At 51.4% G+C, this 13,693-nt stretch overlaps 1 protein-coding gene across 4 annotated transcripts in view; it reads left to right on the top strand.

Annotated features, from left to right (window-relative positions):
• The window catches only part of SLCO2B1 (solute carrier organic anion transporter family member 2B1), a 51,612-nt gene that overhangs the window by 24,278 nt on the left and 13,641 nt on the right, over positions 1-13,693 (top strand). For all 4 annotated transcript variants that reach the window (XM_082411270.1, XM_082411267.1, XM_082411268.1 and 1 more), the window contains one exon: positions 10,523-10,625. In XM_082411270.1, the coding sequence (XP_082267396.1) occupies positions 10,523-10,625 (103 nt within the window). The remainder of the gene's footprint in view (positions 1-10,522; positions 10,626-13,693) is intronic.

The following is a 13,693-nucleotide window of genomic DNA, read 5'->3' as shown; positions in this document are numbered from 1 at the left end:
AAAAGAAGACAAAATAGAAATGTCTTATAGAAGCTCAATTGTATGTCATTAGCGTCAGCTTCATTAACTTTTCTTTAATTCTCATACACATTTCATTACATTCTGAAAATTTGTGCATTAGACTTTCTTTTTTCCCAAGTCTGGGAGTATAAAGGAAAAATACTCCTGTTTTACCTTTACCTGTCCCCACGCAATATTTCTGTGGATTTGATTGTTTGCTGGAGTGGCTAACAGAAATCAGGAAAACACTGACTTATGTGTACCAGTTTATTACATAATAAAGGATATGGTAAATGATACAGATGAACAGCCAGATAAAGAGATACATAGGGCGAGGTCTGGGAGGGTGCCGAGCGCAGGAGCTCTGTCCCTGTGGAGTTGGGTACATCACCCACCTGGCTGTGTTCACCAACCTAGAAGCTCCCTGAACCCTATACTATTGGGATTTTTTATGGAGGCTTCATCACGTAGGCATGGTTGATTATTAACTCCCTTGTAGCCTCTCTCTCCTCTCTGCAGAATTAGGGGGCAGTGGTGGGCTGAAAGTTCCAAGCTTCCAATCATGGCTTGGTCTTTCTGGTGACCAGCCCTCACCCAGGAGCCCACCAGAGTCAGCTCATTAAAACAAAAGATGTTCCTATCACCAGGAAATTCCAAGGGATTTCGGGGCTCAGTGTCAGATGCTCTTACCACTCAGGAAATTACAAAGATCTTAGGAGCTCTGTGTCAGGAACCGGGATCAAAGGCTAAATATTAGATCAAAAGATTCTCCTAACACCCTTATTTACAAGAGTTTTAGGACCTCTGTGCCAGGATTTTGAGAAATCACAAACAATCATAAATTAAGGAAGTTAGTTGTTGCTAAGTAATTCAATTTCAAAGGGACAATTTATAAAAATCCTGTCAAATATTTTGCAGCAAGAATAATTCAATTTAATGTTGCAGGTTGGTGCATTTGAATATGTTTGCTGTAATGTGAGATAGTGCCTCATCCTTAGAGCAAGAAAATTTAGGCCTAAGAGGAAGGGCTGAAAATGTGTCTGCCTGGAAAAGCTGGGACTTGACCCCAAGTCATTCTGACACCACAGCTGGCTGCCTTCACCAGCCCATCTCCCACCCCCTGCTGCAGCAGAGGCTATATACATGGGGCTGGGGGGACCAAAGAAAATTGATGTTGGGACAGCCAGCAGGGGCCAGAACAGGAAAAGTCTTGCCTGCCAGCTTCAAGAGCAGTGTGTAGCCCTGGAGGGAGTCCCATGGCTTTAGCACCAGGTGCTAAGTACAGAAGGGATTGGAAGGGACAAGGGAGTGTGCAGAGAGCAGCTGGGGGCAGGGAGATTGATGTGACAGCTGTGGTGTTGGTCCAGGCAGGAACCAGTGCATTGGCAGTAAGGCAGGGCGTGGGGATGAGCCCAAAGAACCACGCAGGAGGGGGACCACACAGACCTGGATCTTGCTCTACTATGGGACGGGCATCCCAGAGACAGCGAAGGGCTGATGCTGGCTCAGAGGCGGGCGAGGCAGGCGTTGGAGAGAGACCAGTTTCAGGGGAAGAAGACAGCTTGGAACCACAGATGGTCCTTCCTGGTTCTGCTTAGCTCATGCCAAAATATGAATGAGAAGAAATTCCTGGAACTTGGGGAATTCTTAGAAGCAAGGGTGATCACAGAGGAAGGAAGGGAAGAGACTGGGTTGCCAGTTCTGGGTAATCTCCAAGCTGGGTCTTGCCACAGAGAAGTGGCACTTCTCTGTTCTGAATTTGATCAGAGAAGAAGTGCCACTTGAGCCACTGGGTGGAAGAGGTGGAAGAAACAAGGGTGAGCCTCGGCTATGCTGGGCTCAGTCATATGTCAGTCATGTGACCTTGAGCAAGTCACTTCCCCATTCTGTTCTGTTGTGTACGATGCTGAGTTTAGATTCCTGGAGCAGTATTCTGTGTGCCTCGGATTCTGAGAATGCACTATTCCTTGAGTCGAAGCTGCTGTGATGCAGAGATTCAGATTTTTAGAGCTGTGTCTCTGTGATGACTTGAAACCCTGGCTCCCTCGCTGTGAACCTGTCTGGCTGTCTGGATTCATTCTCTCAGCACATCGGGGATGGAGAGTGAGGAGGGAAGGCGGTGAGAGGTTCTTAAAAAAGAACCGAAGGCTGAGAACATGATGATCTGCTTCCAGCAGCATTCAGGCAATAAATATTGATGTGGGAGGAACTGTTCCCCGCCTCCTGAGGCTGCCTAGGCTGGGTCTGCTTGCAGTTTCTTGGGCTGGCCCAGCCCACTCAGGCCACTGATGGGGAGGGGGATGGACTAGGAGGAAGGGCCCAATTAGACAAAATTGGCAGCCAGAAAGTCCAGGTCCTCATACGTGGGATGTGTATCTTCCATGGGGAGTAGGAACAGGCAAGGGGAGAAAGTGAAGTGGGGGACTATTTCTGAAGTCCCTTCAAGCATCCCTTCCCAGGCTCAGGGGTCCTCTAAATACCCTCCTAGAAGTAAATGCAGCTTTTACTGGTATCCAGGAGATAGTGGTATATTATATAAAGATTGCGTGACCCAGAGAAGGTCTCTGGCCTCAGTCTCCCTGTCTGCACAATACGCAGAAGACTGGACAAAGTCTGCTAGCTCTGGCAGGTTCACTGGTGTCTCCTTTACATGGCTCCCTGCCTATGGGGCAGTACATGAGCACTTTTACAGGAGGACGGAGGGGTGTATCCCACAGCCCTTGCCCCGAGGAGCTCTCAGGTAGTGAAAGAAGGCCAGGAGCAGACAGACGGAGGATGACTGGATGACAGCTCAGGTTTCTCCCATGGCCAGTGCTTAGCGTTCCCTGCCAGCGGGGAGGGGACTAATAGTCTCCACAGACAAGACTGTGAGACGGCGGATGGGGGAGGCCATATCGGCATGGGAGGGGCAGGAGCTCTGCTTCCCTGCCTTTGGCTCTGTCCATGTGTCTGTGACCTCAGAGCTCAGGTGGCCACCCAGACGTCTTTCTAGAAGTGAACCAGGGCAGACCTCACCTTTCTCAGGCCTCAGTCTCCCTGTCTACCATTAGCCAGTTTCTAAGGTCCTGTCAAGCCGCCGGGCTCCTGGCACATGGCTCTGCAGAGCCCATAGAGTAAAGATGGTCTCTTAGGGGCTCCCTAGCAGGTCAGCTGGGCCCGTATAGCTTTGTGGCTGTAGGATCCCATTCAGCCAGCAGCCCTCCTGTGCTCTCCACGCCCTTAGGCCCTTCTGAGCTACCCTTCGGGCTGGACCAGGGGCTGAGAACAGATCCCCTGGAGATCCTGTGTCCCCACCCAGACTCTGAGCACCACTGGCCTCTGTCATATTTCCCAGCAGCCTCAGTGTCTGTTATTCTGGGGCATCTCCCAGAGTCTGGGATGGGAATATTACCTGGTTTTAAAGTTCTATGTTTCTAGTAGTTGAAGATTCTCGAGTATTTATGTTCTATTATTCTAAGATTCTGCACCTCAAATGCTGTGTGACTCCCAAAATTCACATTTCTAAGTAGCTACAATTTTGGCCTAAGAGTCTATGAAATCCATTGTCTCCTGGTCATTAACCTCGATGCGCTTCTTTGGGAGAATGTTCAGGGATGGGGACAGGAGTGGGCAGTGACAATGGCCTTGAAAACCTAGGACTTAGGGCCCGTCTGTTGGGGTCTGCCCAGGCGGAAGGCCCCTGTTCCCCTGGGACTTTGTGCTCCCACTACAGCCCCTGTGAGATTCAGGGTGACACAGGTCTTCCCTCTGCCTGGAGTCTCTCCCTTGCTGGCACTGCCTCCAGAGCCCTCCCAGCCAGCTTGAGAGCCCTCTTGTTTCCTTCTCCATCCCAGGTGACCCAAGCCTTGTGACTCCACCCTCACCCCACCTCAGCTCTCTAAGGTAGAAGGACCTGTGTGATCATCCAGTTCAACGCCCACTCCCTCTTACAGACAGAGGGATTGAGGCCCAGAGAAGGTCAAGGTTGTGCCCAGAGCTTGGCCAGCACCACCTCCCCCTGCACCCGTCTGTACGAGGCCAGGTCTTGGCCCCAAAGGGCTGAAGAGAGCCTTCCTCTCCCTGGCCTGGTGCAGATCAGAGCTTCCTCATACACTGGGGCTGGAAGGCCCTTTGGAGTGATCTGCTCAAGTGGTTTTCAAACTGCACCCCATAGAACCCAAAGGGTGCCACCACAGGGAGACTGAAGAGAGGGGTTCCCCAGCAGGACTAAGGACCTTCCTCTCCTACACACACACACACACACACCACACACACACACACACACACACACACACACTTCAATCAGACCAGTTCTACTTTTCGGTGTTTTTCTACCAGTCTTTTGAGTGAGATTTCACTTGGGAAAAGGGTTCTGTTGCAAAAACCAGTTTTAAAAACATTGGTCTAGTCCAATACCACCAAATGATAGAGGAGGAGACTGAGGCTAAAGGGAGGAGGTGTTTGGTAGCTGATCTGGCCCATGAGACACCATGTAAGCGTTTCCTTAGTGTCTGAGTTGGAGGCATTGCTTAGTGGCAGGGAGGAAGGCCAACAGCAGCTTTGTCTGCACCACCTGACCTGGGTATGAATTCTGACTCTGTCACTTACTAAGTCTGAAATCTATAAAATGGGTATAACCATACAATCTATATTTTGGGGGGTTTGTAAGAAGGAAATGAGGCAAAGTGGTGAGGTGGGTGGTTCAATACCTGACATGCAGGCTCAGTAACCAGGAGTGCTTGTTCTTAGCATGGATTAGGCCAGCTCTTAAAAGGAAAAATTACCTTTTTTCCAATATTCTTCTTAGATGCTTTTCTATATCCTACTTCCACTCTGTTCCATAAAAGGTTTGAGACAGCTCACAGCAAATACATGTACAGTACTAGTAAGAGAGTGAGAAATTAGGCCAATATGTACTGCCTACTCTGTACCATCCACTGTTCTAAGCCCTTTGTATTAATTAGCTCATTTAATCCCTGTAACCCACCTATGAAATAGGTTCAGCTATTACCCCCATTTTACTCCCGAGGGACCGAGTTACAGAGAGATTAAATAACCTGGTGGAATGGCTAGTGAAAGGTGGAGCTGGGATTCAGGCCCAGGAAGAACCATCTCAGGGCCTGTGCTGAGTCACTCAATCAAGACCAAGACCACTCGTTGAAACACTTATTTGGTCCTGAGCTTTCTGGTAGCCACAGGGAAACGAGGTGCGGCCAGTTGCAAGAATCCCATTGTAAGAGAGCCAGGAGCACACGGCTCCCTCAAAGAAGCTCAGCTGTCCAGGACCTCTGCTAGAAGACACGATCTCCCTCCCACAGAGGATAGGAAGTTAAGCAGATAACCCCATCCCTGTGGCTGCTTCCTGTGGCCAGATGTGACGGAAGGTGAGGGCTGGCAGAGAGTTCCACGTCACCCACCAGGGTCAGCGCTGGCTCCGTGGGGCTGGGATCACAGCCCCGGCCCAGAGCCTTCAAGGAACCCAGCTTCCTCTAAGGACAGCTCCTGGGCCCCCTGAGGCCCCGCAGGCAGTGGGACCTTCCTCGTGCTGGACCACACACAGCGTCCCGGGTCCCACGGGCTGCAGCAGTCAGCACACAGCCCGAGAGGGGAAGTTCTGACCGGCTCCCTCAGCCCAGACCTGCTGACCTGGGCAAACCGCAGCCCAGATTGGTCATACTCTGAGCCCCACTCTGAGCAGATGCTCGATGATTCCTGTTTCTGGAGCCCACTATTAGTCGGGAGTCCTCAAAACAGATGTGGGGAGAGAGGCGGAAACTTCTGGAGAGCACAGAGACAGGGGCTGGAGGTCAGTGTTCCCAGCACCCACAGAAGAAAGCCCAAGTCCCTCAGCCTGGCCCTCCGAACCGCCCTGCTCCTGCCCCGAGGGGCTCTTGAGAGGCTCGTGGTTGTCGTCAGTTGGTTTCTCCCACCCCCCAGACACCTCTCTTCCCGCCCCTGCCCTTTCGCTAGTATATGTCCCTGTTTCAAATAACCGTTTCCTTCCTGTCTCTCCAATCCCAGAGCTCACCTCTGCCTGGATGCCCTCCTGACCCTGCAACCCCTGAAGGTCTGTCCCTCCCCTCCCGTCCCCAAAGCCCAGAGGTCAACATGGGCACAGTGGGTGGTAATAAAGCCTAGTCTGCCAATTACTCCCTGGGTGACACTTGCCCTTTGGGGGTCTCTGCCTCCTCTTCTGTGAAATAGGTGCAGTAATAGTCCCCACACCAGACTGTTGTGGGAATTAAATGACAGGGTGGATGTGAAAGTGCAGTGTAGACCACATAGGGTTATACATGTGGCGGCAGATGACACTGTGGTTGTTTTTACTGTTTACTTGGGGACAAGGAACCCCATGCAAGGAACTCACAAGATGTTGCCTGTCTGAAGGGCAAGACTGCTTCTCCCTGATAGGAAACCTAGGAAGTTGTCAATCTATCCCCACCCTTCTTACTTCCATTCCTGGGGCAGCACCCCTCTCCCTCCGGGACCCTGGACCTTCCCACACGCTCTCTCACAGCTTGGCTAGGACTGAGAACAGAGTAAGGTGAGTCTCTAATTCTCCTTAAGGCAGCGTGTCCAAAAGAAATATCATGTGAGCCGCAAATGTTGTTCTAAATGGTCTAGTAGCCGCATTCAAAAGGAAAAGAAATTAATTTTAAGAAGAATTTTCTTTCATCCACTATATTCAAAACATTCTCATGTTAGCATATCACAAATATAAAAAACTAATTGTGAGATATTTTCCGTTCCATTTTTTCATACCGAGTCTTTGAAATGCAATGCGTATTTTACACTTACGGCCCATCTCAATTTGGACCAGCCATAGTTCCAGTGCTCAGCGGCCACATGCGGCTGGTAGCTGCATCAGACCGCACAGCTCTGAGATATAAATGAATAATAGACCCACAGTGCCTTACCCAGAGAAACAAGACTCAGATTTCAGGCCCCTTCACATCACCCCACAAAGGTGCCTCCTAATTCCACGAGTCCTGCACCATACTTCTGATTCACAGGGCTTGGTGGATAAAGTGTAAGTTTTCGACTCGGGCAGGCTTGAGCTCAGATCTTAGTTCTGCCACTTGCTAGTTGTGTGATGTTGTGCAAGTTACTGTCGACTGAAAAAAAAAAGCACAACATGGGAGTTGTGAATTAAGTTTTATTTGGGGCAAAATGAGGACTATAGCCCGGGAGACAGCATATCAGATAGCTCTGAGAAACTGCTCCATAGAGGTGTGGGGGAAGGTCAGTATGTATGTGATTTTGGTGAAGCTGGGGAAGGAGGTGTGGCACATGCAATCAAGCACACATTCTTGTAGAAGGTTGCTGCAAGCCACGAGGAGCAGACGTCACCAGGAAGGATTTTAGTGCTTTTCTAGATATGAGGAGATGCACAAACTGGGCTCATAAAATCTTCTCCTGAAAATATCTAACTATCTGAAGGCCTGTTCTGCCAGCTTTTCCCAGAGCACAGCGTGTCTTATTCCTGGTCTCCACCCTGAACTCCTTTCAGGGGATGTTGAAGGTCAGCGGTCACAGCGGCTTGTGATTTAATCCTTGTAGAGGCAGACGGCAAGTGCCAGATTTTAGTCGGCATTACCTAACCTCACAACTTATTTGCTCCTGTGTGGCGTGTAAGTCTCCTTCCTTTGCAGGTCCCAGTGAGGCTGGAGCAGGAGCCACCAGCCCACATACCAGTGGCCTGGCATGTCTGGAGTCTCCGTTCTGCTAGGCCCTGGGGGCTCAGTGTGGACCCTTTGCCCACCCTTGAACCAGCAGCCATCTCTGAACTTGCTGCCAGCACAATAGCATCTCCTGTTGATGTTCTCATTTTCCTTCCAAGAGCCTGGTGTTGCCTGCACCCACTGCCCGTGGGAGCCATCTCTTGCACTCCTTCTTTTCATAGATGTTTCACAGACATCCACTATTTCACTCCAGGCCTTGTGCTAGGCATCAGAGTTTCAACAGAGAGCAAGGTAAACGTGGTCCCTGCTCTTACAGAGCTCAGAGTTCAGCAAGGGAGAGACACTGAACAAGGTTTTACTCAGACCCTAAGTGTGTATAAGATAGATAGTTATTTTCTCTGAAAATCAACTTACCTTCTACTCTGAATGCCCATCCTCCTGGCTCAGTAGGAAATTCAACTTCAGCCTTTCTCAGGGCTCCCCCACCAAGGTGAAGCAAAGGTCCTGAGGTCTTACAGGGTGTCCAGGCACCAGGGAGGTCCTATCCTCACCCCCACCACACCCCCAGCAGGTATCAGCCTCAATCCATCCTGGCCCATGTGGTCCCCCTTAACATGCTAGGAGCTGAGAAGCTCCGTGTGGCTGGGAACATGGGGACCCAGCCTCCTTAAGTCATTCTGCAGCCTGCCCCTCAGAAGTGAACTGCTTCCTTGGGTACTGTTGCAGAGGCTATGTGGCTTCCTGCTTCTCAGGGAACCCCTCTCTCCTCTCCCTCTCCTCACAGCCCCCCTCCCCACCCCCCAAAACACCCAGAGTAATCTTCTCAATGGCTTCAGGCTTTGGAAACAAAAGCCAGAAAGGAAAATCTTGCAACCATGACTTTCTGCCCTGCCACGAACCTCCCCTGAGGCCAGGAAACCCAGAGCCCAGTACCTGCTGGAATAAAAGTAGAGGTGAGGAAGGGAGAAGCCCACGGGGGCCAAACACACTTGAACGGATGTTTGAATGAATTTCCCTGCTGGGGCAGGGCCAGCCTTGAGCCAGCCAACACCTGGAAGTGAGGTGGAAGAGGCTTGGAACAGGGCACTCCCAGGGTGGGGGCCCGCATGGAGGTCCTGAAATGTGGGGAGATCCAGTATTTGCTCCTTTAAAAAAAAAAAAGATGGGAGACAGAAGAGAAGGTGTCAGACACCAGCCAGAGGGTGAATCTTATGGGGACCTCACAGAGGCTCTGTGGGGAGAGAAGAGGCAGAACCAGAGACCTCAGATGAGCTCTCCAGCCCAACCCACCCTTCCCCATGGTATATAGCACCCTAGACCAGGGGGAAGGCAGTTTGTGCTTGCATGCTCCTAGTGATGGGGAACTCACTTCCTCAAAGGGCAGCCTCATCCAAGCTGCTCGTCACATTGGGCTTCAGTCTTTCTCCATGGAACTTGTTGCTTCTAATCTTGGTCTCGGGCTGCACAGAAAAGTGTAGTAAAATCAGACCCCACTTGATCACTTATACTTGAATGACCCTGTGCCAGAAGCAACTTCTCTAAGACTTAGTTCCTCATATAAAAAATGGGTACAGTAATAGTACCTGCCTGAAAGCACTGCTGTATTGGAGTAAGGCTGGCAGAATACTCAGCACTTAGTGCTGGTTCACTCAAAGCCTTGGTTCCCCCTGCCCTTAGGGTGAACCAGCCAAATGCACACAGGCCCTGGAGTCAAGCTGTCCGGGTTCAAATCCTAGCCAAACCACTTACAAGTTGTGTGACCAGGCAGGTTACTTCATCTCTCTGTGTCCCAGTTTTATCTCCTGAAAAATAGGGATTATAATGGTACCTACTTCAGAAAGTTGCTGTGAGGTTTCAATGAGTTAACGGATTTGTCATTAGAACAGCGCTGGGATGGTAGTTAAGTGCTCAGTAACCATTAACCATTATTTATCCTTATTTCCTTCCCTCTTTGATGCAATCAGAAGACCGTAATTGTATCACCCCTAGTCTTCTCTTTTCTGGGATCAGAGACCTTTTTTTCAGGCGTTGCACAGAGGCCATCCTCACCCTGGCGGAGGGGCACACTACAGGGTAGCCATGTGCTTCCTCATAGTGTGGTCGCAGGGCTGAGCAGTCCCCTCTGGGTGTGGTCTGACTCATCCAAAAGGAGGAGGGGCTGTTGCCTCTCGGCTCTCCCAACCCAGTTCCCTTCCTGGCACAGCAGACAAGATGGAACAGGATGGGCGCTGGAGGCTCCTGCTCCTGGTGACTCTCCAGGTGATGACAGCCGTGAGCGATACAAAACCGAAGGTAGCGGTGTGGTGATAACCTTGGATAGAGGTCGGTGATGCTGCTGATGGCGGTGAAGACAGTGGTAGGGGTAACAGTGATGTGAGAGACAGCGATAATGATATTAGTGGTTCCGATAATGATGTTGTTGCTGGTGATTCCGAAGGCTCAGGTGACCGTGATGATGTGATAAGGATGGTGTGGTTGTGCAGGCAATTAGTGACCTTGACAGAGACAATGACAGTAGTAAGGACTCTATTGGTTGCTTATTCATGATGATGTTGGTGATGTGAATGGGGGTGATATTTAAGGTGATGGGAATAATGAAGATGATGGTGGCTACGGTGGGAATTTTCATGGTCATGTTGGTTATTACGATGTTAATAATGGTGATGAGTTCAACCATTGGAATTTCATCGATTTTGTCAAAAACCACTTAAGTATCTACAGGACCAAGAACAAATGGGACACTGCTGGCAGTGACAGACCCCCGCCCTCTCCTCTCCCAGACCTCCCTTCCCCAGCCCATAGCATCTCTGAGCAGAATGCCTGGCATCCAGCTGACTGCCCTTGGCCATGTGTCTTCCCAGGGTGAGGACGCCTCCTCCGAGCGGAGCCCTGAGGAGTCCCCAGAGAAGAAGGATGGCCTAGCCCAGATTGCCCCAGACTTGACTGTGATCCAGTTTATCAAAGGTAAGTGAGCTGAGGCCAGAGGTGGGGCCAGAGGGGCACATGGGACTGTACAGAATCCAGCCCTTCCTGCCTTTCTTGATTCACGTTCCACATGTACAGGCCCTTCCTGAGCACCATATATTCCTTGTCAGTCTTCGCTCAAAGGGTCCCCTTTGCCTGGAGCATCATTTTTTATCGCTACTTGTTAAAATCTTTCTTGTTCCTCTAGGTCAAACCACTCTGTCCTTCCCCCAGCCTGGCTCTCTCTCCTCTCGGCTCTCCGAACCTCAGGACTCCTGTGTCAGCTCAGATCTGTACTGTCCGACCCTTCTACCAAGCAGCGAGCTCCTGAGGGTCAGGGCCTGTGCTGGCTCATCTGTGACCCTTCTTCTCCTCCCACCGTGGAGCCTGCAAACAGGAGGCTCTCAGTAAATTTTTTTTTTTTTTAAAGTCCTTGGCTGTGGCATAGGCGAAAGGAGCTCTGGGCTGAAGTCCAGAAATCTAGGCTTTTGTCCTGGGCCCTTGCTCCTCTCTGGGCCTCAGTTTCTCCATCTGTACAGTGAGAGGTGAGATCCATGTCACTCTGACCCTGAGACTATGAACTAAATTGATCAATAACCAGGGTCCATGTTATGACCACGCCATCCTTTCTAAAGAGTCTGATCCCACAAACACTGAGTGCCTGTGGTGTGCCAGAGCACTGGACAGCAAGTCAGAAGACCTGGTTTAGAGGCCTGCCCCTGACACTGACCAGCGGACAATCTTTTAGAAGTTACTTTCCTCCTCTAACCAGAGTTTCCTCATCTGAAAGATTGGGTCAGTAATGCTTGCTCTGCCTCTCTCAAGGACTGTTAGGAGACTCAAATGGGATGATGAATGGAAGGTCCTTTATATGGATTAAAAAACTGTGCTTGTATTGATATGATACAATTATTCTTTCAGTCATCACCCCTGCCCTCCTGTTATAATTCTGACCATATCCCAGGACAGTAAATTGAGTTGCCTGTGGTTTAGGAGGGTGATAACCACAGGGTTTGCTTGAACCACCCCCCCATCCCCAAGGAATTTTGCAATAGGAAGTTAATTAGGCCCACTTCTTGGGGCCTAAGTTTTGATGCTGGGGTGCCAGTGATCTAGCCCCTGGTTCTCCAGTACTCTCAGGGACAAGAGGCTGGGCCTAGAGGCAGGGGCTTAGACTCCCTAACCTCAGGTCACCCCCAGCTGCTAGAAGGCCCTAGTGTGCTGTTCCATGGAAGAGCTTGTTAATCATTGCTTTGGTTTCAGCCCAGAGGAAAGCTGGGGCCAGTCGCTGAAACTGGATCCTGGAGCAGGTGTCCTGGGCCACATTATCTCTGATGGTTTCAGCTCCTACATGATCCTAGGGGAGACCAAGGCACGGCCGGCACAGGCCCTGTGGCTGGTCAGCCACCCTGGCTTCTGGGCTTTCTGCTGAGCTCCAGAGGTGCCAGTCTGATCCAAAGGCTTGGCCTTGACCACCTAGGACCAGTGGGGAGGCAGAGGGAGGAGGAAACATGGTCTTTCTGCTGGAGGAGTCCTAAACTCAGGGGAAGACAGTCTCTGAGCTAAGGAAAGGCTATCTGATGGGGGAGACGTAGTCCCTGAGCTGGGAGAGGCCCTGTTTGATGGGAGAAACACAGGTCCCTGTCTGATGGAGGGTACACAGTCCCTCGCTGAATGGAGGGAGAACTTGTCTTGTCTAATAGAGGAGACCTGGCTTCTTTGCTGGAGGAGGCCCCTGTCTGATAAGGGAGACATAGTCTCTCAGTGGACAGAGGCCCTGGCTTGTCTGATGGGAGGAGACATTGTGCTGACCTAAGGGGAGCCCCTGTCTAGTGGGAAAGAAAGTCTCTGAGCTAGAGACAGCCCTGGAGTTCCCCTTCAGGCATCCTTATCTAAACTAAAGGCATAGCCCTGCCCTCCAGAAATTTTCCATCTGTTCTAGGGGCAGGTTGCAGATGCTGAAGAGAGATAGAGAATGGGGACAAAGTGTACTGCAGTGATGAGCACAGGAGAATGGGACGGAAACAGTCCATGAGATGGAGCCCTCTGGAGTCAGGCAGCCAGAGGCACAGGAACGCAGGATGGGGGATGGGGTGGGAGTGGAGGGATAGAAGGGACAGCGACCCTTACACGAGCAGCCAGGAAGCTCCCAGCAACTCCTGGCCGGGCCCAGACCTTCCTAGATGAACTTGGGCGAGTCCCTGCCCTCTCTTGGCCCTACCTGCATCACCCGTACAGCTTGGGCCAAGCCCAGGCTACTCCTGGCCAGGACAGCTCAAGGAGGGAGGGAAGCTGGAGCAGCTCGCTGGGGTGAAGGCCCGGCGTCACTCCCTCCCCACTCCCAGTGCCGCTGAGTGCACTGCGTGTGTGGCAAGGAACTGAGGGCAGGAGGAAGGCCTGGGACAGGAAGAGGGGGAATTCCACAGCCCCAGCTCCCAGCCACCCCGCCCAACAAAACAGTTCTTGGCCAGGCCCAGGGGGCTAGGGAACCAGCTGGCTCGGCTCTGGCCATGCTCTGAGGACAGACAGAAACTCCCTGGCCCTGCAGCTGCAGGGACAGAAGGGAACCACGCCCTCACCCCCACTCGGCCCAGAGGAGCCCATGGCCATCTCCCCCCATCAGCCCAGCCTGGCAAGTGTTTAAAGCTCCTCTGATGCCTCTTCTTTTTTTTTTTTTTTTTAATTTATTTTTTATTGGCTGTGTTGGGTCTTCGCTGCTGCACTCGGGCTTTTGTCTATTTGCAATGAGCGGGGGCTACTCTTCATTGCGGTGCCCGGGCTTCTCATTGCGGTGGCTTCTCTTGTTGCAGAGCACTGTCTCTAGGCGTGCGGGCTTCAGTAGTTGTGGCACGTGGGCTCAGTAGTTATGGCTCGCGAGCTCCAGAGCGCAGGCTCAGCAGCTGTGGCACACAGGCTCAGTTGCTCCGCAGCATGTGGGATCTTCCCAGAGCAGGGATCGAACCCGTGTCCCCTGCATTGGCAGGCGGATTCTTAATCACTGCGCCACCAGGGAAGCCCCGATGCCTCTTCTTAGAAAGGCCTTTCCTCCTCTCTCCCTCACACCTTAT

This window comes from Balaenoptera physalus (assembly GCF_965194825.1).
Source record: "Balaenoptera physalus genome assembly, chromosome: 10".
Lineage (NCBI taxonomy): Eukaryota > Metazoa > Chordata > Mammalia > Artiodactyla > Balaenopteridae > Balaenoptera > Balaenoptera physalus.
The sequence above is the reverse complement of the archived record's forward strand: the minus strand, read 5'-3'. Positions and strand labels throughout refer to the sequence as shown.